We start from the raw sequence: 22,358 nt of genomic DNA on the forward strand, positions 1-22,358 counted from the left end.
CATAGCACAGAAACAAATGTGGCATGGCACGGATCTGCCTAATCTGAGGGCTGGGGTTTCTGCGAGTTCACGGCAGGGAAGGAGGTGAAATGATCTATGGGACACGTAAAAATGAGCTGGTTCTGCTCGGGTTTTTTACGTTTTTTATTCTGTTTTTCCAGCCGTGAGATACTGGCGGAGGGGCGCAGGATGGGCGTTGGGGAGCGGCGCGGCGCGGTGCGCAGCCCCCCCCCGCACGCGGGTGGTAGGCGCCGGGCGCGCACGGGGTGGAACGGTCCATTTCCTGTTCCCGTGCCGGCGGCGGGGGGAGCCCGGCCGTGAGGGAGGGGGCGGCGGGGCATGGCGGCGGCGCGGTGAGGCGGGGCGCGGGCGGCCGCGATGGAGGCGTACGTGCTGGAGGACATCCTGGAGGTACGGCCGGGGCACAAACAAAGGGGGCCGGGGGATCGCGGGGGGCCTTGGGGCCGCCCCCCGGCCCCGGCCGTTGGGGCTGCGGCGCTCGGTGGGGCCCGGGCGAACGGGGCCGGGCACCGGCGTTCCCCCCGCGCCGGGAGGGGTCCGGAACACGCACCCCCGGCGGTGACATTGCGGTCACATTATCGGAGATTTCAGCCACTGCCTGCCATAACTAACTCTCTTTTACTCTTTATTTGTGCCAGTGTTTCCGTTTCATAGAATCGTGGAATCACAGAATGGCTTGGGTTGGAAGGGACCCTGAAGATCATCTTATTCCAGCCCTGTGCCATGGGCAGGGACACCTTCCACTGTCCCAGGTTGCTGCAAGCCCCATCCAACCTGGCCTTGGACACTTCCAGGGATCCAGGGGCAGCCACAGCTTCTCTGGGCAACCTGTGCCAGGGTCTCCCCACCCTCACAGGGAAGGATTTCTTCCTAATATCTAAACGTACTCTCAATCAATTTGAATCCATTCCCACTCGTCCTGTCACTACACACTCTTGTAAGTAGTCTCTCCTCGTTTTTCCTGCAAGTTCCCTTCAGTTGCTGGAAGGCCGCAAATGGGTCACCCTGAAGCCTTTTTTTTCCCTGAACTGAACAATCCCAATTCTCTCAGCCTTTCTTCATAGCAAAGAGGCTCCATCCCTCTGATCACCTTGGTGGCCTCCTCTGGACTTGCTCCAACAGCTCCATGTCTTTCATGTACTGGGGACTCCAGAGCTGGAGGCAAGACTCGAGGTGGGGTCTCAGCAGAGCAGAGAGGCACTTTTTTTTGCAGTATGTAATTTCTCTTACTGCATTTCCAATTGTCTAAATGTAGCCTGTTCTTGCTTCCTCTACAGTAGATCTCCCTCTGCAGCAGTAATTTCTTACGAAATAAATTACATCCCTTCCTGTGAGGGTAAGCTGGAAGTGCCCTTTCAGCCAAATGGAGAGGCCAGCCTAGAAATCATAGAGTGAAACAGGTCTCTATTACAGCTTATATTTGCTATAGTAGTTCAAGGAAATGTTCCCTGGCACAGGTTGCCCAGAGAAGCTGTGGCCGTCCCTGGATCCCTGAAACTGTCCAAGGCCAGGTTGGATGAGGTTTGCAGCAACCTGGGCTAGTGGAAGGTGTCCCTGCCCATCGCAGGGGAGTGGAACAAGATGAGCTTCCAAACCATTCTATGGTTCTATGAAATACCTTTTCTTGTTCCTGTGGTTTTTCAGGTTTTGCAAGCAAAAACATGATTTCGCTGCCAGATGACTTGTCAAAATATTTGCATGCATTCTTTATTGTAACAAGAAGCTGCATCCTTATTAGCTGCTGTCAGAATTCCGACAAAATAGTGTTTCCACTGATGCTTGTTCTGTAGGCTTTTTCCCACAGCAGCCACATGTAGGTTGCCCTAAAATTTTTGATCGATAGGAATCCTTGGTATTAACTTCTTTGTGGACTTCAGAACTGTTTAACATAATTACATCCAGAATATTAACTCAGCTGTTCACTTTGTGCTGAATAAACTGGCACAGATGTATGAGCAAGACATTCTCACCAGTATCTGTGTGTGTGGCTGAGTTTGTGTGGGGAGGTAGGAAGAGCAATAGTGAACTGGGCTTTGTGCCATCAAACAAATATTTCAGTACTTCACTTGCATCATTGCATACTGAAAGCTTTTCTTTTTTTTGTTCTTTATTTTAACCACAGTTGCCATATGCAGCTGCATAATATGTCAAATTAATAAGGTATGTGGTGCTTATCAATAGTCCAGTTTGGAAGGGCAGTTGGGAAGTTAATTTTATCAGTATAACAGAATTTTGGAGTTGTTGCATGAACCGAGCAATTACATCTTGCTTCTCGGTGGGATGTGGTGGTTTTTCTTTTGATAATTTTGTCACACATTCACTTCCTGTTCTCAACACCAGCTGGATCCAGGTAAAAGACATCCTCAGGAATCAGGCATGGCTTGTCTGGCTTTAGATATGTGTGAACTATGGCTGAGTCAGTTCATGAATGTCTCAGGTACTCTGGTAGCAGTGCAATCTGTTCATCATTTCTTAGCGCATCACCAGAAGCCATGTAATTCTCTTGCGTTCCAGGACGTGTCCAGAAGTACAGTTTATAGTTCCCTCCAAACTTGTTTCTGTTGTAACTTTGGGCAGTCTGTTTACAGTGTGTGTGTTATTTTCCCATTTCAGGGCTCTTTTTCTCCCATGGAGCAGTTTCTGATGCTCATTCAAAGACAGCAGTGTGAAGATGGAGAGAACTGTTCTTGCTTGGGCAAGGATCTGTCATCTCTCTTGTTTTGAACTTACTTGGTACTGCTTAGTATTTAACCTTGCCTTTTCATAAAATCTTCAAGAATTTTTTCCCTCTAAGTTGGTTATAATTTAAAGCAAGAAAAAAAGGTGTTTTTCTGTAGTGTGCTAGTTATGTTGAGTTACTGAAGAGACCGAGGTTCAGACGGTGTTAGAGGCCCCTTACTGCAAGGGGTGCTTCTGGGGCCAAAATCACTTCTGAATGATAAAACAAAAATAAGTCTTCAGCAAATTTAATGCAGCTGGAGGCAGACATGGCTATCAGCCCAGAGGATTTCACATAGCATCTTGGCTGCCCTGTGCTTAGGCCACCTTCAAAGAAGGTGCACTTGGTGGAGAACTGTAGCTGGCTTTGCTACTTTCAGCTGAAGATGAGCATTGTCTTGGCTCTGTCACTTGACTCTGGCATTGAAAGCTTTGTGTGGGAATACAGGTGAATAAAATTTCGGCACTGTGGCGTTAACCTGCAGTTAGCTTCTGTTCATTTGGTTCTTTTGCTCCTGTATCTTGACCATACTTATTTGTTGATGTGTGACTTCACTGACGCAAGGCTTTTTTTGTTGGTTTAAGCTTCCAGGTTTTGGCTTGTGTGTGCCAGTGAAGGAGTTATTATGTTACAGGAGACCTTAGTATGGTGTTCAAAGTAGGTGTAAACCTGTAGTTGTGTTTCTGATGCTTGAGTTAGTCAAGATAATCACTCTGTCGGGTCAGAGAATAGGAGGTAAGTTCTGTCCTGACAGATGAGGATGTGGTCTGTGTTGTGCGCTGAACTCGTAGCTCAGAAATCCACTTAGGAAGCTTATCACAGTGGAGGGGTAAATTTATATTCCCTGTGTTGATTTGAGGTTTTTCAAGAGCAGCAGCCGCGTGCTCTGACCTTCAGGTTCTTTGAAAGCTCGTTTGTGCTTGGCTTTAGGGAGACAGACTGGAGTCTAGCGCAGGCCCACGTGTGGCGCTTGCTTTATGTCCTTAGCAAGTGCTTTTACGTCCTTCGGCTTTGTAGCTTAAAGTGGATGTCTTCCACCTACCTTGAAATGAAACTCAAAATCACTGTGAGAAAAACTTGGTTTGTTACTGTGATTGTGGGAGTATTTCCTGACTGCAGAAGGGATTTTTTAATTTGATTTTGTACTGGAGTAATGGGGATAATTTGATAATGTCCATGATCCTACCTTGGTTGCTTTGTAGCTGCCAGTGGTGTAGCTAAGAGGTGAGGTAATATGAAAGGATCGGGTGTTATGCCTTAAATTGTCTAGCTGAGCCACAGTGAGGGCAGGAGAGCATAGTTAAGGTGGTGACCACAAGACTTCCACAGAGCAGACACTGCCCTGCTTGAGCACACAGGTGCTCCATGAAACACTGGTGGAAGGGAGAGCAAACACTGAATAGTGGAGTTGTATCTACAGTGCATGTTCAGAGATCAGGGAGGCCTCTGCAATGCAATTTTTCTTTTCTTTAACAGGCCAAGTCTTTTAATATTTATAAACATTGTAGTCTCTTGGTCTGAAGATTAAAATCAGCATTATATTGCAGTGTTTGGGCATTAGTAGCTTTCCCACGTTCCAGCTCTCAAACAGGCTAATCCTTTCCCTGTTTTCTTTCTTACAGTTTCTCTTAGTAATCTTGTCTGGTTTACTTTTTACCTGTTTTCCTGGTTTTAAAAAGAGTTTGCCCATGTGAAGTTGGTGTTGGCTACTAATGTGCTCCAGTATTTCCTGGTGATTTCAGTCACAGAATATCCTGAGTTGGAAGGGACCCACAGGGTCCCGTTGAAGTCTCACTCCCCACTGAAGTCCAGCTCAAAACCCATCTGAGTTGTTGCAGTTGTTCGTAGGTTTCGGGACAGCCTCTCTCTGCATTATTTTCAAGTAAGTTGGAGCCCTGCTGTAGTATCCCTTTTGTTGAGGCCCCATTACTAAGTCTAGGCCACATCTAGTCCCAGCCCCAGGAGATGAATTTTGGAAGCTGATGTTCCTGCATCCAAGGTTATAGTATGAGGAGGAGAAGCAGCAATGCCCCCACAAACAACGCAGCACCGAGACACCCACACGGGACCAGGAGAAAACGTCCTTGCGGTGAAGTTTTGGTGGTTCCCAAGGGCTCCTTCATTGTCTAATGCTTTCAAACGAACCACGGGAAGGTGATTCCACTTCCCTTGGAATTGCTCTCTGCCTCCTACTGCCTCCTCTGCCTATGTTTCCTGGGACATGAGGCAAAGAGCTTGGAACAAGCATGTGTTGAATCTTCCTAGGAAAGCAAATCCTATCTTGGATTTCTGTTACTTTCCTCCTTCCAGGTGATTCGGTAAAACTGTTGTGTGGAGTAGGGAGCTGGTTCTGGGTTCCTTTGTGTGACAAATGGGACGGAAAATCTGGTAGATGGAATTTCTCTGAGTCTTAAGCTGTTTCTTCTTGACTTGCAGGAAGAGGTTACAGACTTAATGGTATAATTCGGAACCATTCGTGTTATTTATTCTTTATTGCTTTATCTTTTTCAGTAACAGTAATATGAAAATGCAATTATTGTGTGAGAAACCTCTTAAGTAACTAACTTCATACTGGGTAACTGTGTTTAAAAGGTCAGTATCATTCAGCAGTTGGGTCTGCCAGTGAGGGTCTTACTAACTGGGAAGTCTTAGCCAAGGACTTGACTAGCAGGTGGGATCACTTCATCAGCAAAGGTCTCTTTGGACCCAGGCTCTTCATCTTTTAAACTCTTGGCTCAAATTGAGTACTTAATCAAAACCAGTGAGGGAATTTCAGACAGGTGGATTTATTTAGATTTTTTTTTTCCTACCCCTTCATACATCCTGTCTTTAAATGTTCATAGAAATGTGTAAAGAGGTTGTTTCCATGGCCAAGGTGCTTGTTACTTTTTTTCTGCATGGGCTTGAAATCTCTTCAGATCTTTGCCTTGCTGGAATTTGCTGGCTGTGTTGACTGATAGGAAGTCACAAGCTCTAAAGCTGAAACCCACACTCCAAACAACCTGTTGCACTGCCTTGGCATCAGAATCCCGCAAGAAGGAAATCCGGGGAACTGGCTGGTATAAATAGTGGTTCTCTGTCACTTTATGACCATGTAAATATGGAATAAGTAAGATTAAATATCTTCATGGAACAGATGTGATCAGAAGCACTAAGGGGAGAGTAGAAATGAAAATTGTGGCGGTGATTGGAAGAAAATTGGCACATGATGTTTATATCTAACATGGGAAGCAAACACTGAAAAGGAAGGACTCCACTTAAACTTGCTGTCTTTGCCCTTAAACACTGATTTATTTTTTTGAAATAGAACCTCTTTTTGATAAGATGGGGAAAAATAGATATATTTGGATTTAGTCATACTTGTGCCTTGCTTTAACTACCTTCACAAGTCTGTTCACTTACCATATGTTAAAATCTGTTCAAATCCTTTCAATATGCTGCAGCTTTCAGTTGGGTGTGCCAAATAGAGCAAAAAAATTTGTAACTCATTTATTAGGTATGCCTAACAGTAGTTTGTATTGAAGGAGGAATTCAGGGACTGTCAAGCTTGTCAGAATTTTAACCAAATGAGTTGAAATTATTAGAAATAATTCCTTCTGTGCTCGGTTCCCTAGGCAGTAACAATAGGAATTCTAATCAGATACGGAATCCAACTGTCTCCTGCTTTAACTTTATCCTTTCACTTCTCATCGTAAGAGAAGATTGGTGAACTAGGCCATACTGGTTCCTTCAGTGAAAAAAATACTTCCCTTGTAAATGCCAAAAAAGGAGAGGAAATCTGCGTTACGATTCGGCTGGTTCATTTCACTCCTTTGTTGGGCTCCGTTTTTGTGTGCGTAAGTGTGGTTGGTGGTTTGGGACAGTGGCACAACTGTTTCTTCATTTAACTTTATACAACAGGAATAAATACCAATGAATTAAATAATGGAATAACTCGAAGTTATTTCAAAGCTCTGGACCTAACTAGTCATATCCTCCCAAACTATTTTTGGTTAACATTATTAAATGTCTCTACGTAATACTTGGACTTGGTTATACTTCACGATGACAGATATCAGCAATTTTTAATATCAATAATTATTTCAGCAAGATAATTACATGAAGAAATGTAGATGTCCTCTAAGAAGCTTTCCGATCCTGATAGGTTAAATTGGATGTGGGCTGCAGAACTTCTGGAGGCAGGATAAAAGCAAGTTCTGATAAAAGTCATCTGCACAGGAAGAAAAAAGGGATTTCTGTAGTTTGCCGTAAATTGACTCTTACGTAGGGTTTGATTTTTTGGGGTGAACCCTTTTCCCTGATACTCACTTAAAACACTTTCCTTAAGTAGCCATTCTTGAGTGTCCAGGTTCTGCTGTGATGGTGAATTTCAGGCCAGTAGCAGCTTTGCTTGTGTCTTTGCTGTTTCCTGGCTTGGGAAGTAAAGGTGAGGGAAATGGTAGCTAAACCTTAATATACTAAAAGGTTTGACAATTTCCCCTAGACTTTGGGGAGGCTGGAGTCAAAATACATGTCTGCAACGTCTTTTTTGCTTATTAGAGAAATGTTTGCAAACTCTGTCCTTCCAGTAACAATAATTTCTACCATGTTGTATTATATTTCTTGTTTCTGATGTGCATTAGCGTCGACATCTTCTGTCCATCACTCACTCAGTGTAGCATGGCTTGAGTAAAGGAGCTACCTTGTGATGTCAAGAAAGATGAGTTGTGGGGCAAAGAAAGCACGCTTCTTTGGCTTTTTCAGGCCTTGGAATTGTGTTTTGCCTTAAGACCGTGCAGAGAGGGATGGAATCCTCTCTTAGGGTGTCCTTTCAGTGAACTCGTGCTCTTAATTGCTTTGATGATGGGAAGGGAAAGCTCTGACTAAGCCAAGCTACACGTGGCATTGCTTGATGAAAAAATTTGTTCTTGCATTCCTCTTTCTTTTTCTTTTCTTTTCTTTTTTTTTTTAATTTTTTTTTTTTTTTTTACACGTATCTGCTCACCAGTAGATGCTGTATTGCTGTGAAGAAGCCCATGCACACGTCAGTGTTTCATTCATGCCAAAGGGAATTCTGAGCTGGACTGGAACAGAGTAGCTGTTTGTGTGTTCATCCTGTCCCTCCTCCACATGTCCTCCTTCCCTTCTGCTGCCTCATCCTTCAGTGCAGAGCACTTACTTGCTGTTGTGAAGAGCAGCCGACCAAAACCACTCACAGAAGGGAAAGATTGCCTGCCAAATTTGTGTAAGAAAACATGTGGGCAGCTTAAAACTATTTCTGTTTGAAACCCAACTGGTGCTGTGCAGTTTAGGCCACTTGCTCACTGCATTTTATGCTCAGTGGCTGTAGTGAATGATTGAATAAATTTGTGTGTCCTACAGGTGACTGTGGACCTGCTGCCTGAAATGCACATGGCAGAGTGTGTGCAAGAGTGATCAGAAGTCAGAATCTAAGAGGATTTCCTTTTCACAGGAACAAGGAGGAAGAAATATGCTGCTTAGGTGTGCTTTCAGTATTCTTTTTTGAAGGCTTTTAATCCCCAGCATTGTCTTGTTGGAGAGGAACACAAGAGAGGTCTTGTGGGTTATACATAGTGGGCAAAACAGGCAGACTGGAGTGGGAGGAGAAGAGCTTTTCTTCCTTGCAGTGCTGGGAGAGATGGATGTCTGCCACTGAGATGTCTTTTCGTCCTAAGTCGATCTTCCTTTTTCTGAGCACAGGCCAGGAGACAGTCTGCTGCTGTGGAGGGGACAGACAGGGCTCAGGAGTGTGTTGTGTGACAGCATTTTTTGCCACAGTTCGTTTCCCGTGCTTCATCAACCCACTGTGCTCCTACTACAGAATGCCACTTTGTTGCCCTGGGGTTGGTACATCATCCTTGCAGTGCCTAAAAAAAAGTGTGTGTGTCTTTGCTTTGTGCTTGATGTTAGCCTGATGTTGTACAGGGGTTGTTAAAGCTTTGAGACACCACAGTGTTGGGTGACAGCCTCAGCTGTTGTAAAGAAAGCTCTCCAGGTGGTTTTTGGGCATGAGAAAATGTTCAAAATGCTACTACATAAGTAAAATTTGCTTGTCCCTGAAGCAGGGAAATTGTTTTTTCTTAGTTTTGCTGGTAACTGGACAGCTTTGTGGTTGGGAAGGGGAATTCTCCAAAGCATCAGGTCTGTGTGCACCCCAGATCCAATTTGAATAGTAAATTGGTGTGGTGCAGAGTCTTTTAAGTGTGTGTTGGATTCAGAAAGGTTGATCATGCTTTCACAGAACCGTGGTGGTGTGGGCTCTTTTTCCCCACAACAGGAGGGCCTGGTATTCTTCATTGCTGCAGGGCCGAGGACAGCTGGTCCTGTCCGGTGGGTGCTGGTGGTGGGTTTCTGCAAATGCTGTCAGGAGGGCCTCCTCCTAGGAGAAAACAGAGCTATTGCCTTGGAAGGTTTGGGGAGGGCAGGGAGTTTCTTAGAGATGGGAAGACACAGTGTTGGAGTCCAGAAGAGAGGGCATTAGGAATCAGAATAACTTCGTCATATGAGATACTGAATCCTTTGTTTCTGCTCCTGTTGTTTCTTTTGTCCTGTGATCTGACCAATTTGTATATCTAAGTATCTGCACATGGGGACAAAAATATGTGGACAAACATGGATTACTTACTTGCCTTCTGATATTGTTGAAGCAAAATACTGTTGACTTGATAGCTTATCTGCATATCAAATTTCCATGGAATGGAGGTCTGTCTTCTGTTTGGAAGCTTTGTGGTGTAACAGCATGTGAGCTGCCCTCTGTTTTGAGGATGAGTTTGACTTTATGATCAGAATTGGGAAACAGACAGAAATAAGTCATCTGACATCAGTTAGGAACCAGGAGTAAGCTCCTTATGGGAATTGTACCACTGCTGTAGTCACTTGGGGAAGCAGGAGGAATGCAGCCAAGCTGACTAGGCTGGTTGCTGAACGTTTGTGCTGGCTGAGAAATGCTTTCTGGCACATTCAGTGTAAAAAAGTTAGAGCATTTCTTGTTGAAAACTGGAAAAGTCTGTGGTTTGTCTCTCTTTAACCTTAAAAATGGAGCATGCTCTGTCAGGGAAAACACACCATGCAGAGGTTTCATTTTGGGAAATTTATTTTGGGTGGATATAGATGATTGTGATTGAGGGGTGGGAGGGTGGTCTTGCCTGTGACTGACATGATGAGCTATAAATGCCTGTCCTCTTTTCCTCTGGATCTGCATGGTTGCTAAGTTCAGCAGCTTGCTTGGCATGGACTCTAGACGAGCTGCTTTGATCCGAGGGCTGGCTGCACTGCAAGAAATAATCATGTGCTCAGATGGGAGAGAGCTGCTCCTGCATGGACACACTTCAGCTCTGCTGTTAGGAAATCTGGGTGAAGGCAAGGCTCCACAGCTGAGTCTGCCCAGAGCTTTATTGCTGCTGGCTTTGTCCACTTACAAGTTCAGATGTCGTGTTTCCATTGTTCAGCTGTGCTGAGCTACAGTCCTTAGAAAAACAACTTGTTTCAGCTGGAAATGGATGGGTGTGCGCAGTTCTGAGCTGAAACTTGGACACAGTGCATGAGGCCGGGGAAACGGAATAGGGGAAAATATTCCGGAAAAAGTATTTGTGAGAAGTTGGTCCACCTTTAGTTGTGCAAAGCTACTCTAAACTTCCTTCTCAAAGGATTAGTGAAGGGTCTTGGTCTGTTGCAGCAAAGTCTGAGTGACAGAAATGACTGCTTATTGAGCTGTGAGAAGAAAGCTCAAGGTACTTCTCCTTGAAGACTCTGCAGGCAACAAATGTGTAGAAAAGCCCCCTGAAGTTAATCACTGATAAAGATAATTTATTATCTTTGGGATTTCAACCTTGGCTCTTGTAGAGATAGCACTGAAACTATGCATTTGTGTTTTTAACAGCTTAGGGGTTTGGGGTTTCTTTTAGGTCTTCACCTTTTCCTTAGGTGTCATTTTAAATGAAGATGCTTCAAGGATCTAAGTCAGTCAGTGTGGATTTGTCAGTGTAGCAAGGTGTGCTTCATTGCATGCTTGGAAGTGTCTTGTGTTGAGAATTAGTCAAATCTATCCTTGGACAGTCAAGACAAAAGGTGAGTCCGGTGGAAAAGGAACGTGACCAACTGTTAGAGAAGGATTTTCTCTTTCTTGGGAGCTCACCTTCCTTAAACAAGGCTTAAGAGAATAATTAGTCCCTTGAAAGTAGGGCAGTGAGGAACAGGACGTAACAGTGCACAGCAGGACTCCTCAGTCATTTCTCAGCGGTGCACACGCTGTCTGGAGATGCTGGTGGTGCTGCGAATGAGGTGTGTTTCAGGTGGATGGCTAAAATCTTCTGTTAAGATCATGGTCACGCTTAATGTGCTTCCCAGTTTCTACTTATTGAACTGACCAAGTTGAAATGACTTCATATAGCAACTACCGCAGAACTACGTTGTTCCGTACTACTTGTGTGCTTTGCATTCCTTACTTCTCACTACTGAATCCATCGAAGCTGGCCATGTCATGTTGAAGGATCTGTCTGAGTCTGTGGTGATGGTCCTTGGGATATGCTTATCCAAGGAGGTTTAGAGTCCTTGAGCTGTCCTTCAGGAAAACTCTAAAATGCCATTTCTGTAGCTCTTGTTACCGAGCCCGTGGCACAGTCTGGGAGGTCAGAGGGAACGTAACCCCTTTAAGCTTTTCATGGCTGTGGTGAGGCGGCTCTGGTTTGAGTGGCCCTGTAAGTAATTTGTTAAGTAGCTTATGTGATGCTTACCTCAGGTACTTGAGGGAAAGTCTTAGGGGGCTGCAGTTGTTCAGGTGTGACATTTGGGGATTTTGGTGACAAGGGAAGAGGGTGATTCTGGGAAACCGAGTGGCACCATCTCCTTCCCTTTACTTTGTCTCTGCTAAATAGACATAACAGTGGGGAAGACTTGACAGGTGACTTGCTGAGGATGGCAAAAACTGCATAGGCTCAAGCTGTCCCTTTAGTATCCCTCAGTTGTCAGGGGTATTTTGCAGGTGTTGGTTTCCATTTTGGTTCTGCAACAGCATGGGAGGAACTTTTATTACAGGTGTTGCTGTTTGTCTGTGGCTCTGATGTGGACCACCCCATCTCCGGTGATATATATGAGTTATTCATACACTGTCAAAGCTTTGCTTCTGTCTTCAGTTCTTTCCAAGCCTACTCCAGAAGAAGGGGTTTCTATCAAAAGTTCATGTTGAGGGAGGGTTGGGAGGAGAGTGAAGGTGCAAATTTGTGTTAAGGGATTGAAAATGTGGCAGTTTTATATCGTTGATGTAACAGTGTTGTCTGAAGCTCAGCTTTCAGAGGCATGAGTATGTGTTTCAATGTATTTTTTATTGTGATGTTTACATCTTGTTATTCATGTTTGAGACTAAAAAGTGCATTTTTCCCCCCACATAAATGTGAAATTGGGGCAGGGAACTTAAAATGATAGTGAGACGAGGTGTTGTTATTTTTACACTGGCATGAAATTTCTCTCGCATGAACGGTTGCAGCTGAAGACCAGTTAATGCATGAATTTGCTTCATGTGGAAGTATGCCAAGTGCTTGGAATAAGGGTTTGAAATGGAAAAAGAGTATTATTCCTTGTGGTTTCACAACCTTCTTATAGCTACAGCTTTCAGCACGCCTGCCTGTCTGTTTTTATCGCTGTGTATGCTGCTGGGAATGCAGCGTGCGGAGGAGAGGAGGGAATTTTCCTGTGAATACCTCAGCACCTGTCTCGTCATCAGAAGCACACTGCAGTCCTAATGCAGGTGTCCCTGCAGCAGAGACTTGGCGGGTGCCAGTCGTGGGGACCGTGTTATGCCATTTCACCAGCACGTTACTCCTCTCGCCTCTGTCCTCCTCTCCCCCTTATAATTTTTGTAGGAGCAGCAAGAGAAATGGAGTGTACAGTTAAAGGAATAAAATGAAAGAAGATACTGTTAAGATGTTCCAGCTGCCGGACTTCAGATTTGTGCTGAACGAGGCATTTTGGTTTGGGGAGGGTCAGTGTGTGTTGGGAAGACAAAGGATCTGATTGTGTATCCCAGATAAGTGGGAGCAATCCTCACTGTGCAGGGAAGAGGTGGTGCTGTCAGACGGTGTCTGTGGTGACAGTACTGCTGTAGTAGCAGGGTAGGGCAAGTGAGAATCACACAGCTTGTTCCTCTTAGAAAAAAGATTTGAGGAAAACGCACAAAATCTGCAAGGCTGAAATGGAGTGGGCACTTGATCGTCTGCTGCACTTGGTTTCCATGTCTGCTTTCCCTTGCAGTGACCAGGGAGCTGATCTTTAAAGAAAATGGTGTCTTGTGTAAGGAGCCAGGAAACCATCACTTTCACTTCAGGCTATGTCATCCACATGGGGTGGTGGTGAGGGTTTGACCCACAGAAATGACAGGCACTGCTGGAGACTTGGCTTCAGTAAAGCCTTGGATGGAATTCTTTCTGTAGTGCATTATTAATGCTGTGAAGATCTGCATCTTAAAATGCCTTGAAACCTCTGTTCCTAAGTGGTAGTTCCACCTGAAAACATGTAGGGGAAAAGGCAGAACCCTATACTTTGCCTCAATAGTTAGTTTGCGAAAGTCAAAATCCATTCCCACTGTTGCGCTTGAAGACGTGTAAGTTAATTTCTCTGTCTTGGTGTTTCAAATCAGAGTATTTTTCCCAGTAAGCAGTCCTGAAACTGAGATGGGCTCATGTATTTTGAAAGCATCAGAAGTGATATTCTGAAGGCTAAAAGGTAGCAGGGCGAGGGAGAGCAGACATGAAGTTCTTGCTGTAGTATGGGGTATTACACCTTGTGATTTGCAGAGGTTTGGGGTTGCCTATTTAAATGTTGTGTTTCGGACCCCAGAGTGAAAAAATGGTGCTTGAAATACTTGGCCCAGTTTGTAAATCATCATTGCTTTGTTTTGATTCAGTCTTGCCTCACGAATCCCGTGGTGTGCATCAAATGGTTAGATATAAGGCATGAAAAAGACCTAGCAGTGTCTTGCAAAGTGAATTTAGCTAGTTATTAGTCAGAGCTGGACTTTGTTCTTGCACTGGGAATGGGGGTTTATTTCCTCTTGTGTGTTCCGCTTGCAAGGTAATAATATAAACCTTGCTATTTCTGTGTGAAACACACTTCAAGTGCATTCCTGAAGTGAACAGTGGAAAATATGCTGTCAAGAAATGCTCAGTAATGTATGAAGTGTAGATAGATAGATTAATTGTTTTTTGGTGCTGTGTCTTGGAGGTGTGAGAGCTGAAATTGTTCTGGAGAGAAAGCCGAGATTGTCTTGGACAGGAGTTGCTGGAGCACCAGGCAAAGCAGTGTGGCTGTAGGTCAGGCATTAGGAGTTCCTTATGGAAATCAGGATTAAAATTGCTCACTGTAAGGGAATCATTTTTAGCTGAGTAAGGAAAGAATCTGAAACTCCTTGCTCTTTAAGCAGGGAAGTGGGGCTCAAGTTAGCATAGCAGGTTATTAACTGACCTGGTCACAGTTGTGGTTTTGGTCTGAAGATGGCTTTGCAACACCTAACAGAGTTGATATTTCTTTCTAAATATAATGTTGTCTTTTAAAATGTTCTGCTGCTCTCCAAAAATTCTGGAGCTGGGAAAAATCAACTGTTACAGTGCTTGCTAATTGGCAGTAGGTGACTCGCAGAGAACTGATCCAAAAGGAGTGGCTGGTAAGATTTATTTTAGGGGGTGCACTTTGCTACCTTGGCAATAGCCACTGGCTGTTCCTTGTCCTTAAGGTTCTTGGTCAAGGCTTTGCTCTGGTCCTCATAGGAGCCGTTTGGCACCCTCTGGATGTCAAACACCAAAGGCCCAAACGCCAAGTTAAAAATGTAGCAGATTCTAAATTGTGTTCAGTGCCCGCTATATGGTAAAAGTCATGGGACTCATCTGCGAAAAGCTGAGACACAGTTGTGTTGGATTTTAAGACTGGAAATTAGGGGCCAGCCCCAAAAATAAGAAAAAACCCTGCAGAGAAAGTATTTTTTTATGAAAGGTGTGATTTTTGTGTCTTTTAATACTTGTCTGAGCTAGTGTGGTTCATCCAAATCCAGTTTCAGATGCTGCAGTTTTATATTATGGTGCTTAAAAACACTGAAGCTTAAAAAATAAATCCTGTTATGTTAATAAGCCCGACTTGCTATTTCACTGCCGTGGAGAGCTGTTGTGTGCAGCCTGGCTGCCAGACACTTCACTGCAGTGCACTGCTTCCTTGGTACTGCTTAAAGAACTCTTCACTAATGCTTTGAGCATGTCCTTGAGAGACAGAGATACCGTGCTGTCTGCTATCTTATTATAAATGGCTAAAATGCAGCTCGGAACTTGCATTGCTTCCAGGGAGATGTCACCGGATATTTGGCCAAAGGTGCCATTCCGGTTCTTCTGAGCAAGTGTTTGGGCTGGGTAACGACGCTGAGTGCCCAAATGTGCCATTTAGGCAACTTGTTGCTGCTCTGCCTCCACATGGCACATTACAGACATGATTTTAGTTTTTATAGTTCAGACAGTGTGCTTGCTCTGGCTAAATGCGGGAAACCGGGAGCACATCAACACTGGGTGCATGCAGGATGGCCTGAAGGAGAAGGAGCAGGGAATGGGATCAGCAAAATGGGCTCTTGAAATCAGGCAGGGAACCTGAGATGGGAAGGAGAAAATTATTTTTTACTGCCTTTTCTTAATGCTTCTGGGTTCTCCTTATAGCAAAGATGTCATTTAGGAAAACTGAATCAGTGATACCCACATGCTAGAGATGCTCTGTAAATTAGCAAAGCCATGCACTGATTAGAAGGATAAATAATGGGCTCGTGGCATTTGCGGTGAGGGTGGTGGGTGCTGGAAACCAAGTCTCTTCTGCCTTGTTCGTTGAGCAAGTTTTTAAGAGTTGTTTTTATTCTGATAGAGTTCAGCTGATTATAAAGCTCTCAGGTAATGGTACTGGTGACAGGTTCTTCTGCTGGGAATAAGGTTAGAGTTGCTGTCATTTTAAGCTTGTGATGTTAAAATGAGTATACAATGCCTAAATTGGTATTTAAGAGACTTGCCTAGCTTGATACCTTAGTTGATGGTGTGGTTCTAGAGGAGCTGCTTGGTGTTAGGTACTGTATTTCTTCCTCCTAAGTGGAGATGATATGAAGAGACAGTTGTCTTTAGGTGGGATCTATCTTCCCTTCTCCCTCCCTGGCCTGAAGTAAAATCAGGAAGATGCTAATCCATGTTTAGCCTTAAAAGAAGTAAATTTGAAATCAGTAGATAACCCAAAGCTTTTCTTCAAGTCCTTAATGCATGAGCGTTGTTTCTCTGGGGTTTGTTTGTTTGTTTGGAGGTTTTTTATGTGTGTGTAGTTACTTGGTTTTTTGTTGTCTTATTGTGAGGGAAACTCTCAGAGGAAGTTGATTGTTTGACCTTAGTTTACATCTGTGTGAGCTGATGTGGAGGATTATGTATGTGTGGACTTGGGTCCACAGTGAGATCTGTGCTGATGGGAGTTTTATGTGCAGGTGGCTTGATGGAGAGAGATGGATGAAGTCAGAGTTAGCATCAAGAGCTGAATTCTGTCTCTGTTTGATTCAGCATTATGTGGTGGCAAGAGCCACACCAGTTGGGGAAACTCAGGTGTGCTTTGTCTTCCTGTCCTAACCTGGCATTTGTTGAAATGCATGTTCAGTATTTGGTGTTTGGCAGTCAAAACAAAATTACTGACATCTTACAGGGCTGTCTTCAGGGTGTACAGACATGAGTCCTGTTTGAGAGCAGCCAGAACTTGGGAATTTTGTTCTCCTGGCATCTTTTTGACAGTAGAAGCGTAAAATATACAAAAAATTGTTTTGAGTGAAGCAAACCTAGGCAAGGACAGAACATGAGATTGTTACTGCAGGATGAGAGAGTAGGAGAAATCTTGTAAAAGGGCTTATGTTGGGGCCTGTCTGAACAATTGGTTCAGAAGGAATACTGATGGAGAATGCCAATAAAATACTCTGATATGTAGGGTGGAGCATTTGTATGCTATTCTACCCTTTTTTTTAGTTAAGGGAAATAAAATATATCTGAAGCCCTTTAAAGGAAATGTCTGTTTACTTGACCTGGTACATGGAAATGCTTTGTCTTTGTTTGTAGCTTCTGTGGAGAAGGCAGGATTTTCTGAGAAACACAAATAGAGTTTTCCCTTCTACCAAAATATGCTTTTATTTCCTGCTTTGATACACTGTGTCTTTATCACTATCCCTGTATGGTACTTGGTGTTGGCTAGAAAAACTGAAAAGATGAGACTGTACATCTAATGAAACTCTGAAGGTAAATAATAATTCTGAAACTGCAGAGGAGATGAGAAGTGCTGCAGGCTGAAGGTGGATCTCTTCTACCTTGCAATAGGAAAGATTTTTACTCTGTATTTAATATTAAAAAATAGTCTAAAGTGTTTTTCCAGTAAGTTAATTTCTTGATATTGTTCTAAATGTTTTCAGAGACAGCACATAATATAAACATTCCCAAAACTTTATTGTGAGGATGTTTTCTCCTGGTCCCTTGTGGGTGTCTCGGTGCTGTGTTGTTTGTGGGTGGATTTCTGCTTCTCCCTGTTCTCCTTGGGTTGTTTATTTAATCACACCATGCACATATTCTTAGCTGGAAGGAAGATGGGAGGATTTTTCCATCAACTTAAACTGCATGCAAGACCTAATTTTGGGGAGAGGATATGTGTGGGGGAGAGTAGTTTTCCTATTTTGACTTTTTTCTTAGCAAATATTTCATAGTGTTAGGAAGAACCATGACCAGCTGTTCATCATTTCACTTGGAGGAGATTTTTTCAGTTAATCTGAGCAGTTGGGATTTTGCATGAGTTGGGTGAGCCAAGAATCCTTGCGACGGCTTCGGAGTTTGCCTTTCCAGTGGTGAAATCTGTCGCTTGGCTCCTGAACAGCGCAGCGGTTCCTCTGTCTTGCCACAGCAGGCTGTCCTCTGGAAGAAGACAAATGGCAAGTCCTCAGATGAACCAAAACAGGCCTAAAATAGTGTTGTAGGTGCAGAGAGCGGTGATGGGCAAAGGGCCCTTGCAAGGCAGGAGTAAACTGTTCCTTAGGACTGGGAAGGAAACTAGGAGTTGTCTTCACCAGTTTGCCAAACTGGAGAGAGCAGCCTGTGTGAGTATCACTTGGAAAAAAACACTGCTGAGGAGTGACAGGCAGTGCTGCTGGACTGTCCTGCTCTTGGCATCAGAGCCCCTTTGATCTGAAGTTGGAAGTCCTTCCTTTCATCTCGATATTCCCAGATTTGAAGGAGGAGGAGGACAGAGAGGCCGCAAAAGAGCGGAGGGAGGCTTTAGAGATGCCCTTGAGATGTATGTTTGTGTACTGCCAAGAACTGACCAGAGGTTTTGTTTCTCAGTGGTGGCGTTGAAGGGATAAAGTGAAGAAATTTGGGAAGTAGTTCTCAGCCTGCCTTCCTTAGCAAACAAGGCATTTAGGCTGAAGCTGAATGTGTCCTAGAAGTGTTGAGCGGGAGACAGGCGGCAGAAGGCAAAAGTTGTGTGAGCTCTCCACTTGTGACAAGAGAATGGATGAGAGACTGGAGGGACCTTCCAGGAGTCCTTAGATGACCTGCTTGCTCTTCTGGTTTATCTGCCCACATAGATGGATTCTTGGGGAATTTATCTGCAGGAATCTGAACTTGTGATGCTCATGGGACTGCTTTGAAACTTTGGAGACACAAATGAAACTTAAGAATAAAAAAATTTTCTGTCTTAATGAGGTGTGTTCCATGTGGAAGTAGATACAGACAGTGGCTGCTTTTATCCGGAGGTGACTGCGGTTTTTAATTGTTGTAGGGGTGGCTGGCACATATGGTTTCTCTGTTGGGCAGACTAGCATTTCAATTGATTTTGATTTTGGATTGGGGTTGGGGTTTGGGTTTTGAAACTGGGAATTTTGGAAGCTCTTGAGCTTTGTAGGGGGATGCTTGACTTGGTCTTTATAATTTGATAATTGTTTTGGTGACTAGTTCACAGGCTGTGGAGTGAGTTCATGGAACTCTCTGAGAAGTGTCTTCTCTGAACTACCTGCCCCAGTCGTCCTCTAGCAGGCAGGATAACACAAATGGGTATTAGGGCTTTCCTCTCTAATATGCTCATCTCTTCCTTAATTTCTACATATTTAGCAGCAAAAGCAAATGGGCAGCATGGGAAAGTAGGGTCTACAGAAGGACTTGGACAACTCAGCATCTGTTTTCTAAAAAAGGCAGATACACAGCTGCGTATTCTATAGATAAAGTTTAAAGTAAATGTTTTCTTGAGAAAGATTCTGTGACATGAAGTCGTTTTGTAGTGGAGTTGATATTATGTGGAAAGTGTTGCTTGTCCTTTTGGTTGTTTTCTTTGGATGTTGGGTTAGGAGACATCAGACCCAAAGTGAGATGCCTGGGGCCAACCAAGTACTTTAAAATACAATGTTTAAATAATAACTGCAGCTGTAGGTTTTTTGTGTTTTAAGTCTATTCTGGTCAGTTAAATCCTTCTTAAACCAGGTCTGTTATTTTTCAGGTGGAATCATTTATCTTGGATCAGGATGATCTCGAAAACCCTATGTTGGAAACAGCTTCTAAATTGCTGCTGTCAAGTACTGCTGATGGTGCTGACTTGAGAACAGTAGATCCCGAAACCCAGGCCAGATTAGAAGCTTTACTTGAAGCTGCGGGTAAGTCCTCATGTCCCCTACGGGTTTAACCCCGAAGCCCTTACGAGAGTCCGTACTGGAATCACTTGCATAAGGCTAATCCATAGGAGCATGGTACAACTGCAAAATCTACAGCGGGGTGGACTTGGCAAGGGCGTCACGGGAGAGAGAAAAGCTTATTTTAGAGTATTTCAAGGTTTGGAAAATCAGAATTTCATGTGAAGGTGCTTCAAATCAGATCTCTCCAATGTTGGTGTTCTAAAAGCCTGAGTCAAAATTGACGCCTGTCACTGGCTTGTGCCATTATGTCAAACCCTAAATTGCTAAATAGGCTTTATTTTGTAACAGTTGCTGTATGAAAAGCTTTAATAGTTGCTTGTATTAAGTAGTTTCACTAGCTGAAAACTGATTTCTTCTATGGGTTGGAGGGTTTCAGTCACATGCAGCTTTTAAATGAGTGTTGTAAAACAGTTAAACCCATCGTTTGGGAAGCTGTAGTTGACTGTGCTTGCAATGTTTGTGCCGACAGATCTCACAGGCTCAATTTCACCTTGTCTGTTCTCTCCTTTCCTGGCATGTGTCCCCGTTGGTTGTGAATTGGAATGGCAGGAATAGGGAAGCTGTCGACAGCGGATGGGAAAGCCTTTGCAGATCCCGAGGTGCTCCGCAGGCTGACCTCCTCGGTCAGCTGCGCGTTGGATGAAGCTGCCGCTGCGCTGACCCGGATGAGGGCGGAGAGCACAGCGAATGCAGGGCAGACGGACAAGTAAGGCAGCTTTTATCCTGGACTTTTTCAGCCCTTTGCTACTTTTAGAAGCAGTTTTTCTTGTTCTATCACTTGCGCTTACGGGATGATGAAACTCTTACTCAGGTGGAATTGGTGCCAAGTTGTCACCTGTGCTTCTCCTGTTTAAATAATTGTGGACTGGCAGGTCTTGCAGTAGAGAGTGAAGCAATTAATGCTGCTTAGAATTCCAGAATGACACTGCAAGTGGTTTATCATGACCAACTATAGAAACATTTCTAAGCTCTTCAGTAGTATGGGCCTTAGAACTGTTGCGAATCCCAAAATGGGTCATTCAGTGATAGCATGAAACAAGATTTCAGATAAAAAAAATCTTTTAGGGAATTTCAGAGTGCCTTGTTAATTGAGGAAGGGAAACAGCCTTGAGGGGTTGGAGCTCCATCGTGGTGGTCAGCGTCACACAGGACCCTGGGGAGAGCCTCAGCCCGGGGGTTGCTATTCTTGTACTGGACTTTGTGGCTTTATATGTGGGATTTTGTCTTACTGGGGTATTCAGGAAGGAAAGAAAAAAAAGGTTTCCTTCTAGGCTGTCATTAGGCTTCAGTGCAGCAGAAACAGTGTTAGTAGCACAATCAAGTGCTGCTGTGCTCGTTGGAAGTTTGTTCCTTCTATACAGAATAACTCCTGTTCCCTTGCTGTGGGAACAGGACACATGAAGAGCAGAATGATTTTGGGTTATGTCTGCTTCTATTCTGTGTGCATCCCTTCTTTTCCCCAGCACCTCTTTCTTGGGAATGGTGGTGGTTGCCAGACTTGTTACAGGGACAGTGGATCTTGGAAATTTAAAAAAAAAGGTCAACGTGTAGTGAAGAGACATATATGAGAACTGATTCTCCATGTGTTAAAATTGTGTCTGGTTACAAGATCCTGGTATTTTCAGCACAGGAGAGAGGGGAAATGGTTAAGTTTCTTACAGAAGGAGAGTGACGTGGGCGATTGGTTTTAGTTTAATTAACAGTTACAGTGCTGAACAAATAAAGTTTTCTTAAGACTTAAGGTGATTTCAGTGTCCTCTGGCCCTGGGATATCCTGCATATGTTTCTCATGTAAACTTCTGTTAAAAATTAATAGCAGGAGTGGATATGGACACAATTTTCAGCCAAGTTAGCTGGGAAACCTCAAGTATAAAACTGGCACTTCTTTAATTAGCAGTTGGCACGTTTTTGGCTCGTGTTTTCCTTTTCGCTGACTGCGTCCTCATGGCACACTGGAGTTCAGGCACAGTCCATTTCCACTTTCAATGCTTTCTCCCTTGTTAGCCGCAGCTTGGCCGAGGCTTGTTCCGAAGGAGATGTGAATGCTGTGCGGAAGTTGCTCATTGAAGGCCGGAGTGTGAATGAGCACACAGAAGAAGGGGAAAGCCTCCTTTGTTTGGCCTGCTCAGCAGGATATTATGAGCTTGCACAGGTTGGTTTCCTGGCTGTTTGTACTATGTGCATGTTGTACAAAAAGAAGTGTAAATCAATATATTACCATCTTGTGCAACTGGAAGGGGTGTTAAAGTAGTGGGAAATGGCAGTTCTCTGGCACATGAGTCTCACACATACACTGAATGTTGCTAATGCATTCTTGGTGCTTATTTTCTGCAAGGGTTGCTCACACAACACTGAAGGGGGGGTTTTGTAGTGCAGAGGCAGAGTTCGTGTTCACTCCACTTTTGTTGTTGATCACTGTCTCTTCGTAGGTTCTCCTGGCAATGCATGCCAATGTGGAGGACCGGGGAATCAAAGGAGACATCACACCTCTAATGGCTGCTGCCAATGGCGGGCACGTCAAAATTGTCAAGCTGCTGCTAGCTCACGGTGCTGATGTGAACGCACAGTCATCCACAGGTAAAGAGCGTGTTGGGAGCAACTGGAGAGCTGGGATTTGTGGTGTGCAGGGAACTTGGCGTGGAAGTTCGGGAGCAGTGGCTCTCAGCCCAGCAAGGCAGAATGCTTCCTTGTGGTTTTGCTGTTTAAATTCTCTTTTCTAAGTGAAACTCTGAAATATTGTTGGATGCAGATAAAATAGTATGGACATACAAAGGTGCATAAGGTCATTTAGTAACTGAAAGGTGTTTGGGTACATAGGATTTGTTGTCACATTTTAAGCACAGTTTGGTAAATTTGTGTGTACGTGGAAAAGTTACTTGGTGGCAGGTCTAGGAAACCAAGGGGAAACAGGAA

General features: G+C 44.1%; 1 protein-coding gene across 4 annotated transcripts in view; it reads left to right on the forward strand.

Annotated features, from left to right (window-relative positions):
• Positions 1-348: 348 nt before the first annotated feature.
• The window catches only part of ANKRD17 (ankyrin repeat domain 17), a 54,107-nt gene continuing 32,097 nt past the window's right edge, over positions 349-22,358 (forward strand). For 2 of the 4 annotated variants that reach the window (XM_039550342.1, XM_039550343.1), the window contains exons 1-5: positions 349-411; positions 19,253-19,406; positions 19,995-20,151; positions 21,450-21,597; positions 21,875-22,022. In XM_039550342.1, coding sequence (XP_039406276.1) covers positions 379-411; positions 19,253-19,406; positions 19,995-20,151; positions 21,450-21,597; positions 21,875-22,022 — 640 coding nt within the window. In that variant the 5' untranslated portion in view covers positions 349-378. The remainder of the gene's footprint in view (positions 412-19,252; positions 19,407-19,994; positions 20,152-21,449; positions 21,598-21,874; positions 22,023-22,358) is intronic. The other 2 variants (XM_039550344.1, XM_039550345.1) reach the window with 1 other exon arrangement.

Source organism: Corvus cornix, chromosome 4 (genome assembly GCF_000738735.6).
Source record: "Corvus cornix cornix isolate S_Up_H32 chromosome 4, ASM73873v5, whole genome shotgun sequence".
Classification (NCBI taxonomy): domain Eukaryota; kingdom Metazoa; phylum Chordata; class Aves; order Passeriformes; family Corvidae; genus Corvus; species Corvus cornix.